Consider the following 11,164-nt stretch of genomic DNA (forward strand, 5'->3'; position numbering starts at 1 on the left):
AGGATCGCTTGAGGTCAGGAGTTCGAGACCAGTCAACAAAGTGAGACCTCTTCTCCACAAAAATTAAAAAAATAATACATGTCTCGCACAGAAGCATGCCACAGTCTGGAGAGGGACCGTCATGTGCCCCGGTCACACAGGCAGGAAGTGGCGGAGCTGGGCCTGCTGATCCAGACCAAAGTCCCTCCTTTGACCACACACAGTCTCTCACGGGGCCAGCAGGGGACACCTTGATCTCAGAGATGTGACTCTTGCAGGAAAGTCTGCATCTTAGCCCTGCACCCTGAGCACCCCGAAGGGTGTTCTCCCGAGGGGGTCTCAGGATACGGTCACACTTCCTGGGCACTTGCTATGCTCTAGGCACCAAGCAAAGAGCTGTCACATGGATGATCCCACTTCATCCTCACGGTGGCCAATGAAATAGCACTATTATTATCCCGGAGTCACACATGAGGAAACTGAGGCTCAGAGATGTCAAGCGACTTGCCCTCAAGCCACACAGCTAGTGCTGGGGCTGGGATTTGAATTCGGCTCTTTTTTAAAATTTGAGTTGGAGTCTCACTCTGTGGCCCAGGCTGGAGTGCAGTGGCGCACTCACGGTCACCGCAGCCTCAACCTGCTAGGTTAAGACAATCCTTCCACCTCAGCCTTTCAAGTAGCTGGAACTACAGGCAGGAGCCATCATGCCCGGTTAATTTTTTGATTTATTGTAGAACTGGGGTCTTACCAAGTTGCTCAGGCTGGTCTTGAACCCGTGGGCTCGGGCAGTCCTCTCACCTCGGCCTCCCAAAGTGCTGGGATTACAGGCATGAGCCACCGTGCCTGGCCTCAGCTGTCTAATTTCAGACTCCATGCATGACTGCCCATGGTGCTGGGCTCACTGGTTCAGGCAGCACAGCTGTGCCCTGAGACTCAAGTGTGCACCAGAATCAACTGTGGGGCCTGTTGAAACACTGGGTGCTGTGCCCCCTCGTCCCAAGGGGTGGTATACTTCTGACAAGCTCCCAGGTGGTGCTGATACTCTGGATGGGTGGGGAGACGGGAGGACCCTTAGAGCACCACTGGCTTAATGGAATAAGGGAGGCAGCTGGAATGGGAGACCTCGGTTGGGGCTCTTGGCTGGGGCTCCAGCTCTGCTGTTTTCCAGCTCTGAGACCTTGGGCAGTTCGCCCTTGGAGCCTGTGTTTCATCTCTGAAATGGGGATGAAAACGGCAAGCTGCCTCGCGGGGAATGGCGAGGATCGAGTGACGTCATAGCACTCACAGGTCTGGCTGCTGCCCGGCGCTTAGTGCGGGGGCTCTCATGTCCACTCCCTTCTGTCTCTTCCTCCCGACGTGGCTCTGTGCAGTCAGGGGGCTTCAGCTCGTTGCTCTTACTGATTTTTTTGTCCCCACTCTGGGCCTCAGTTTCCCCATCTGTAACATGAAGCAGTTAAGCTAGATGGCCTCTGAGATCCCAGCCAGGTGAGAAATGTGGGAATGCAGGAACCCAGGCGACCCTGGCGTGCCCAGGAGACCTCCCCTACACCCTGTGGGACCCCCGGGGCTGAGAACCTGAGGGGACCGCTCTGCTCCCCGCCCAGGGCCATGGTGCTCTACTCCTGCCACGAGCTGTGTCGCGTCCTCTACCTGCTCATTCCGCTCCTGGAGCGAGGCGACAAGAAGCACAAAATTACGGCCACCGCCTTCTTCGTGGAGGTATGTGCCAAGCCCCCGCCCGGGGTGCACAGCGGGGGCTCCCCAGGCCTCCGTGCCCATCGCTGGTCCTTCCTCCTGTGGCCAGTTTCAAAGCCGTTCCAGAAACAGGGCTTCTCCTGGAAAGACGCCCTCTGGGTCTTGCTCCCTTCTCTCCTCCTCTCTTCACCCTTCCACCCCATCCCACCTTCCCCAGACTCCCGCACTGTCCCAGGCGACCACCAACCTTTGCTGGGCACCTCAGTGTGCCAGGCACCAGGTATGCAAATGTGAGTTTGACCCCATTTGCCCTCAAGGGATTCTTGGCGTGACGGGAGAGACAGAAGCCACCTGAGTTATAACATGAGGGAGGGTGTCACAGAAAAACTTGAGCTATGATGGGGCAGTCCAGCCTCTGGTAGGAGAACAAGACTTGAGGGAGGGAACGCATCAGGGAGGGCTTCCTGGAGGAAGTAAAGTCTAAGCTGAGTGTGTGTTGGGAAAGTGCTAGGAGAGATGAATCAGGGTAAGTTGGTAGGGACAGACCCAGAAGGGAGAGACTCACCAGTAATGATAGTGAATGTTTACTGAGCATGTTCTAAGAGCTTTTCACATATTGATTCATTCATTTATTTATTTTTAAATTTTTTTTGAGTTGGAGTCTCACTCTGTCGCCCAGGCTGGAGGGCAGTGGCACGCTCACAGCCACTGCAGCCTCGACCTGCTGGGCTCGGGTGATCCTTCCGCCTCAGCCTTCCAAGTAGCTGGAACTATGGGCACGCACCACCATGCCTGGCTAATTTTTGTATTTATTGTAGCGAAGAGGTCTCGCCAAGTTGCCCAGGCTGTTCTCGAACCCGTGGGATCAGGCAATTCCTTCACCTTGGCCTCCCAAAATGCTGGGATTGTAGGCTTGAGCCACTGTGCCCAGCCTTGTCTTGTTTTTTAAAAAATTTTTTTTAAAATTCCCTTTTTTAAGACTGAGTAATATTCCATTGTATATACATAGCACATTTTGTTTATCCAGTCATCTGTTGATTGACAGTGTAAATCTCTTCACCACAGTTGCTTGGCTTTTGGGAACTGATGATTGTCATACGGTGGCGTCTGGGCTATTACCAGGGTCTGCACAGTGGGTCTCAGAGGCAGGAGGCTCACTGTCTGTTTGGACAGATAAAGTTGAGGAAGGCTTCCTGGAGGAGGTGACATTTGGGCTGAGTCTCAATAGGTGAATAAAGTAAGCCAGATGGACAGGAGGCAGCCTGGGCATTCTAGGCACTTCCTGCATTTTTTCTGCCTGACCTGTGAGTCTGGGGAGAAGGGACCATGTCATGTTTGCATTGCACCCCCAGGCTCCGAGAGGGAGACCCCGAGAAGTGTAGGTGGGTGGGTGAGCGAGTACCTGAAGGAACACTGCCGGGTTCTGCAGGCCCCAGCGGAGCGTGTCACCTCCAGGGCGGACACACCTGGTCTTGGGGTTAGCCTCAGCTCTGCCCAGGCCCAATTCCAATTCCTTGATCACAGTGAGGGAAAAAGAAAGGGCCACTCTGTGCCAAACACTGTGCTGACCGCTTTCGTTCGTGATCTCACTGGTCTCTGCAAAGAAGGGAAGGATGTGCTCACGTTTAGGTGAGTGGAGGGGGATTTTTCAAGGTCACGTAGCTCAGGGAGCCCAGAGAGAGTCAGACCAGGTCTGCCCCATGTGGCCCTGTGTCCTGGGAGCCTCCTGGGACAGGCACCTTTCTCTCAGTCTGTAAGTGGTTGTCTCATGGGTCCTTGGGGACAGAAGAGGAAGGTTGGACCTTATTAGACATCAGAGGACATTCCTGTGTCTTCCACAAGGGCAGGGACTCTAGGCTTAACTTGTCCCCAGCATGCCCTAGAGCTCTTAGCAGTGGCCCTTCCCTCCTGGCAAAGGTCTTCCCCCAGGTCCCGTCTTCCCCCAGGTCCCCTCTTCCCCCGTCTCCCCAGAAGAGGTGCCCGCTCTGGCCGGTCCCCCTACCACATGCGCTGTGGTGCTTTGCTATCGCCCTGATGGCCCTCCCCAGACCCTGGGACCTTCTATGTTGTGGTGGTGAGTGTGCTTGCTTCTGGGCAGGTGACCTCCTCAAGGGAGCTGTGTGACCCTGGGCAAGTCACCTATCCTGTCTGTGCCTCAGTTGCCACGCCTGTAATATGGGGATAATGAATTGCCCACCCCCTAGAGTCCCCATGAGTTCACGGAAGGCACTTAGAACAGTGTCTGGCACACAGGAAGTGCTCTCTGGGCACCAGTTCTAATGCTCTTATGATGCTCATTCCTCTTTTTTTTTTTAGTTTTAAAGATGTGGGGTACAATTCAGGATGAGATGTGCAAGTGTTCATTATGCAGGTACCCTTGTTGATCAGGTGTGCCCCCCCTCCCCCGGCAGATTCCCACTACTGCCAATCCCGTCCCCGCCCTCCTCTGGCAGTTTCCCACTACTGCCAATCCTTTTCTTACGGCGTTACGATAATTGTTCAAGGTCTGCTAATAAGTGAGAACGTGTGGTACTCAGTTCTTTGTTTCTGTGGTAGGTCAACTTGGTATGATAGATTCTAAGTCCATCCAGATTGCTGTGCAGTTCACGATTTGGCCTCCTTTATGGCTGCGTAATATTCCATTGTGTATATGTACCACATTTTTGTTATCCAGTCCTCTTTCGATGGACAGCCGTTCCTCTTTTCTGTGTCTCCAGGGCCGAGCCCAGAGCCTGGTGCAGAGCAGGCCTGGATGAGGGCGGCTGGGGGTTGGAGGCCCTCCTGTCCTGCCTCCTCCCCTGGTGAGCCAGCCCACCCCTCCTCCAGCTCTGCTCCTCCCATCATCTGGACACACGACTGGACGTTTGCAGGAGATGTTAGGCAAGGCGTGGGAGGAGACGTGGGTGAGGGCCACGAGGCAGGACTGAAGACCTGTCACAGCTGCGGGTGGGAGGCTGTGAGGGAGAGGAAGGTGATGAGGATGATGCTGGATTTGGGGCTTGGACAAAGGGCGCGATGGGGTGCTGACCCTTTGACGGGGAGCAGCGCCCGTTAGGAAACGGGAAAGATGCCTGTTTCCTGTTGGGCCTGCTCGTGTGTGCTATGCACATTCCAGAGCTTAGGCTTGGGAACAGGCACCCAGGGAGGAACAGCTCAGGCTTAGTCCTCAGGGAAGCCCTGGTGGGACGGGGAGGCAGATGGACGCACTCCAGCCTTCCAGGTGGGTATTTGGGCTCCCAGGGGCCCAGGGGAGGAGGCACTTTGATGCGGCCTGGGGCTGTGTGAAGCACAGCTTCAAGGAACCAAGATTTGGGTGGAGCCCTGCAGGGCGAATGGGGGTCAAGGTGGAGATGGGTGTCCCCACCAAAGGGCACAGAGGGATACGACGACCTGGGTAGTTCAGGGAACCAGGGCAGCTTGGTGGGAAGCCAAGGCTAGTGGTGAGTGTGGGCTAGAGGGTGGGCGCTGGTGGGAATGAGGCCACAGAGGCGAGCAGGGAAACGTAGAGGGGAGTCATTGTCCGAGCCAGACAATGACTTGCTTAGCATGGCCTTGAGGTACTGATAGACATCAGATAGAGAATCCAGCAAACTGTTGGTTTCCCAAGTCCGAAACTCTGGGCAGAAGCAAAGCCTGGGTATCTACGTGGTCGTCCAATGCCTGGGAGACCACAGGGCTGCCCTCCCGTAGACCCGGGGGGTCATTTCCATCTGCTTCCCAGCTCCTCCAGATGGAGCAGGTGCGCCGGATCCCCGAGGAGTACTCTCTGGGGCGGATGGTGGAAGGTCTGAGCCACCATGACCCCGTCATGAAGGTGATATCCATCCGAGGCCTAGTCATCCTGGCCCGCAGGACTGAGAAGGTGAGTGGAGGGGAGGAGCAGCCTTGCCCAGCCAGGCCCCAGGCTAGAGAGGACAGAGCTTGACTGTCACAGTCTCTCAGATGCTGGCAGCTGGACTCAGAGACTATTTCTGTCCCAGTCCCAATTGTCTCATCTGTGAGATGGGTATGCTTTAATCATCTCTATATATTTTGTTCTTCTTGAATAGTTTCTAATCTAGGTTTTTCACGATGACTCAAAAACAACGTGTATAGGAGGGCAGCAAGTGGCAGCAGTTATTCCAGTTTTATGAATCAGGAAACTGAGGCCCAGATTGTTGGTGCATCTTTAGCATGTTATCCTGATTTTTTTTTTTGAGTGGAGTCTTACTCCGTCCTCCAGGCTGGAGTGCAGTGGTACAATCACAGCCATTCCAGTGTTGACCATCCACCTCAACCTTCCAAGTAGCCAGAGCTACAGGCACGCACTACCATGCCCGGCAAAAATTTTTTTCCTTATTGTATAGACGAGATCTTGCCAAGTTGCCCGGGCTCGTCTCAAATCCGTGTACTCAGGCAATCCACTTGCCTCGGCCTCCCAAAGTGCTGGGATTATAGGCTGAGCCACTGAACCCAGCCCATCCTTAGCATTTTAAAAAGGGCTTTATTTTTCTCTACCCGGCAGCCCAGGGGAAGGGGACCTTGTTCCAATGGGTTCATGTCTTTTTAAAATTGTGTTTTTGTTTTTTTCTTAAGTGGCAGCTCATGGGATGAAGGGACAGGACTTGGCCTCAGAAAGCTAACAACTCAGGGTGTCATCTACCCAGAGCCAAGAAAGGGAGTAGACAACAAAGGGCTGGGGGCTCCAGGCCAGGAAGGGGTCAGCAAGGCCAAAGGGGGTGTCGAGGAGCAGCAAGAGTGTGGGTGAGGCATTCCAGGCAGGTGGGAGTCTGGACCGAGTTTGTTTCTGTGATCGGAGGCTGGGTCTCTCCCTACTTGCTGGCCAGGTAGGAGCCCCATTCCAAATGCTCTCGCCCTGCAGGCTGCCAAGGTGCGAGCCCTCTTGCCCTCCATGGTGAAGAGTCTGAAGGACATGGACGGAATGCTGGTGGTGGAGGCGGTCCACAACCTCAAGACCATCTTCGAGGGGCAGGGCCGGAAGCTGACAGACAGCTCCGTCTGTGTGGAGATGCTAGAGGTCCTGCAGCCACACTTCAGTGATGTATGGAGTCCCATGGAGTGTGGGCGGGAGGGTTGGAGAGAGTGGACTTTTATTGCCGGAGGGCTGCCGATCCCCGCTCTGGGACCTGGGCTGGGTCCAGTCAGCCCAGAGAAAGGAATACCTTGCTCCAGCTGATCCATGTATTTTTTTTTTTTTGAGTTGGCGTCTCACTGTGTTGCTCAGACTGGAGTGCAGTGGCATGCTCACGGCCACTGCAGTCTCGACCTGCTGGGTTCAGGTGATCCTTCTGCCTTAGCCTTCCAAGTAGCCGGAACTACAGGCGCGCTCCACCACGCCAGTCCAATTTTTTGATTTATTGTAAAGATGAGGTCTCACCCAGGCTGGTTTCGAACCCCTGGGGGTCAGGCAATCCTCTTGCCTCAGCCTCCCAAAGTGCTGGGATTATAGGCGTGAGCCACTGCGCCTGACCTTGGTTCGTGTTGTTTTGTAATTGGTTTGCCCAGGATCCTTATTCGGCCAGAGGGAGCTTTTCCTTTGTAATCAAGTTTCCCAGAGAGGTCATCTTATTGTGACAGATCCACATAGAGGGGGTGTTTTTTTTGTTTTTGTTTTTTTCTGGTTCCAGCACAGGGGTACATTTCTCTACCAGGCACTGAGGCACCCCTTTTAGTGAGTGGGCGCCCTGGCTGGGAAGAGTTAGAGACCCAGGCTTGAATGAGGGGAACACTGGCCTGGACAGCCCCTCCTGGAGGAGGGAGCCCCCTCTGAGTCTCTGGTCTTCCCCAGTCCCAAGAGGATGTATGTGCCTCCTGCATCCACCTGTATGGGAAGATGGTGAAGAAGCTTCGACCACCACGCACCCCAGCAGTGGAGGAGCAGCTGATCCGCACCTTGGTGCCCCTGCTGCTGGTCATGCAGGAAGGCAACGCCAACGTGGGCCAGGTAAGCGGTGTGGACCCCTTTACAGAAACCAAGGCAGAATTGCAAACGATCCCTGGGGGCAGTTATATGTGTCCAGTCACATCTGTTTCCCAAAGGCACCCGTGTCAGGGTTCCTCCTCAAGATGGCCACCTTCACCTATATGTTTTCAAATAGGAGCTGCTTTTTCGAAATCCAGTTTTCTTTCTTTCTTTCAATCTATCTACTATCTATCTATCTATCTATCACTTGTTTTGAGTCAGAGTCTCACTCTGTCACCCAGGCTGGAGTGCAGTGTCACGCTCATGGCCACTGCAGCCTCAGTCTGCTGGGTTCAGGCAATCCTTCCTCCTCAGCCTTCCAAGTAGTTGGAACTGCAGGTGTGTGTCACCATACCCAGCTAGATTTTGTTTTGTTTATTGTAGAGACGAAGTCTTACCAAGTTGCCCAGGCTTGTCTCAAACCTGTGGGCTCAGGTAATCCTCTCGCTTCTGCTCCCCAAAGTGCTGGGATTACAGGTGGCAGCCACTGTGCCTGATCAAAATCCAGTTTTCACACCATCTTTTTCTGGAACATGTTCTGGCTGCCCACAGCCCTGATATTCTCTTCCCATGGGTCCCCAGAAATGCGTGAAGACCCTGTTCCGCTGTTCTTGCTTCATGGCTTGGGAGCTGCCGAGAAAAGCCTACAGCCAGAAGCCTTGGGACAACCGGCAGAAGAGGGTAGCCAAAATCTGCAAGTTCCTGGTGAGTGCTCCCAGAGATGACAGTGGTTCCTTTATGGGTCTTTACATCCCAGGGTCCATCTGTCATTGGATGCCAGCCATTGTGGGAAGGGACATGACCTTGGGCTGGGCAGTTCTCTTCAGCCCAGACAATCCCCAGAGCCTGGGGGAATACATCTTCTCCCTCCGAAGGGACATCCGGGCAGGGTATACCACATTCCCCAATCTAACATTAACATGCCCAGTCACAGGTTGTCACGGGCCTGAGAAGAGGGCTTGGCGCCACCATTGTCAGTGATGCCCAGGGCCTCTGCCATCAAGAATGTTGTTGCCAGCACTTTACAGAGGGAGAGCGGTCTGGTGGAAGTGTGTGGCCAGGGTCACCAGGCACACACTGACCTGCTGGGCTCAGGCAATCCGTCTGCCTCAGGCTTCCAAGTAGCTGGAACTACAGGCAGGTGCCACCATGTCCAGCTACTTTTTTGGTGTATTATAGAGACGAGGTCTCGCCAAGTTGCCCAGGCTGGCCTCCAACTCCGGGGCTCAGGCAATCCCAAAGTGCTGGGATAACAGGGAGCCCCATGTCCAGCTGTCTTCCTAACTTCCAATGCATGAGTGAGCCCTATTTATTTTCTTTCTGGCTTTTAAGATCCCCTAATTCTTCCTACGTCTCTACAACTTGAATCCTTCACCCTGGTTAGACTAGTCTTCTTCCCTGGCATGTCCCTGCATGCCATGTTCGTTCCCATCTCTGGCTGGGCCTGCCTTTTGGACCGTTCCCTCTGGCTGCAGCAGGGGGATGGCTTGGAAAAGGAGACACCCAAGGCTGGGGGACCACAAAGTGACTGCTGCAGTCAGCTGAGAGGGGATGAGGCCTGGCCTCTGGGGGACTCAGGCAGAGGGGTAGGTTGTAGATATGTTTAGGAGGCAGGGGCCAGGGAACCATTCTGAGCTTCAAGAGGCATGGGCGGGTCATTCGTTCCACCATGGGCCCAGCACTTTGGGGGATTCTCTTTGTCCCAGGTGAACACCCACCGAGACAGCGCCCTCACATTCCTCAGCCAGAGCCTGGAGTACACCAAGCACACACGGGCCTCCCTCCGGAAGTCCTCAGTCATGTTCATAGGTAACCTGCCCTGGCATAGCTAGTCCTGCTGCCTGGGCCCTGCCTGCTCTCCAATTTGTTTCCTCCTGCCAGCACGGAAGTGGATCCCTCCCCTTGGGTGCAAGCCTTGGCTGGCAGACAACCATAGTGCAAATTAGAATGACTTTCCCTCCACTAAGATCGTGGCTTAGGAAGTGGGTCACAACCTGGATTCTGCCTGAGGTCTCCACGCAGGTCACAACCTCAGCAACTGTATATGGCAGGACTCCTGCTTCTCCCTGGAGTACCACATGGGTCCCAGCCTTGTAAGAGCCTGGGCAGATACCCATGGACTGTGGTGGGAGGGCCCAAACAACCAGTGGAAAGGGTTGAGCAGAATCTCACCTCCATGGTCCCCTTTCTGTGTGACTCAGACTGGGTCATTTACTCCCACTGAGTCTCGGTTTCCTCACCTGTAAGATAGAGCTCACCTCCTCTTTCACAGAGTGGATGAGAACCCTTTTAAAAAGGTGAGGGATGACATATCAAGGTGCTCAATGCTAATCACCTTCGTTCTTCTATTTCCCACAATCTCAACCTCTGCCTTGTGGGGAAAAACAACAACAACAACAACAGTAGCAACAACAAACACCAAGTATCTGATTCCTTTGCCCAGCGCCCCTCACAACACACACACACACACACACACACACACACGCAAGATCTTTCTGATGGCATGCATGGTGTGTCCTCCCAGCTACTTACTCCTGCCCCCAAATAACCACATACCCTTCACCAAGGACCAGGAGACCTCGTCTCAAAGAGACTTGGAGGTGGGGCGTGGTGGCACATGCCTGTAGTCCCAGCTACTTGAGAGGCTGAGGCAGGAGGATCGTTGGAGCCAAGAAGGCTTAGGTTGGAGTGAGCCCACTGCATCTAGCCTGGGTGATAGAGTGAGACCCTATATCTTTCTTTTTTGTTTGTTTTACATTTATTTTTATTTTATTTTTAAAATTTTAGATTCAGGGGGTACACATGCCTATTTATTACATGGACATAATGTGTGGTGGTGGGGATTGAGTCTCAGGTGGCCCATTCCCCAGATAGCATTGTACCCCGTAGGTAGTTTCTGAACCCTAAATCGTCCCCATCACCACTTATTAGGTTTCCCAGTGTCTACTGTTTCCATCTTTGTGACCGTTTGGCTGCCACTTATGAGTGAGAACATGCGATGTTAGGTTTTCTGTTTCTATCTTTTTTTTTTTGAGTCAGAGTCTCACTCTGTCACCCGAGCTGGAGTGCAGTGGCATGTCCATGGCTACTGCAGCTGTAACCTGCTGGGCTTAGGTGATCCTTCTGCCTCAGGATTCCAAGTAGCTGGAACCACAGGCGTGTACCACCATGCCCAGCTAATTTTTTGATTTATTGTAGAGACGAGGTCTCACCAAGTTGCCCAGGCTGGTCTTGAACCTGTGGGCTCAGGCAATCCTCTCATCTCGGCCTCCCAAAGTGCTGGGATTATAGGCATGAGCTACCTCACCCGGCTGAGACCCTATTTAAAAAAAGAGAAAGAGAGAGAGAGAGAGACTTGGAAATGATGCCATTTGTTGTAAAGTGACACTTCTTTGAGTACCTTGCCCCGATTCATTTGCTGTTTTCATCCACCCAGTCATCCATCCATCCACGCATTGTTTTATTTATTTATTATTATTTTTGAGTTGGAGTCTCACTCTGTCGCCCAGACTGGAGTGCAGTGGCTGC

The 11,164-nt window shown here is 53.6% G+C and overlaps 1 protein-coding gene across 2 annotated transcripts in view; it reads left to right on the forward strand.

Moving 5' to 3' along the window:
• The window catches only part of MROH7 (maestro heat like repeat family member 7), a 77,460-nt gene that overhangs the window by 63,293 nt on the left and 3,003 nt on the right, over positions 1-11,164 (forward strand). For both annotated transcript variants that reach the window (XM_021717487.1, XM_008067808.1), the window contains 6 exons: positions 1,584-1,698; positions 5,396-5,536; positions 6,536-6,715; positions 7,463-7,618; positions 8,219-8,341; positions 9,343-9,445. In XM_021717487.1, coding sequence (XP_021573162.1) covers positions 1,584-1,698; positions 5,396-5,536; positions 6,536-6,715; positions 7,463-7,618; positions 8,219-8,341; positions 9,343-9,445 — 818 coding nt within the window. The remainder of the gene's footprint in view (positions 1-1,583; positions 1,699-5,395; positions 5,537-6,535; positions 6,716-7,462; positions 7,619-8,218; positions 8,342-9,342; positions 9,446-11,164) is intronic.

Source organism: Carlito syrichta, unplaced genomic scaffold (assembly GCF_000164805.1).
Source record: "Carlito syrichta isolate Samal-C Ts95f unplaced genomic scaffold, Tarsius_syrichta-2.0.1 Scaffold309778, whole genome shotgun sequence".
In the NCBI taxonomy this organism is placed as follows: domain Eukaryota; kingdom Metazoa; phylum Chordata; class Mammalia; order Primates; family Tarsiidae; genus Carlito; species Carlito syrichta.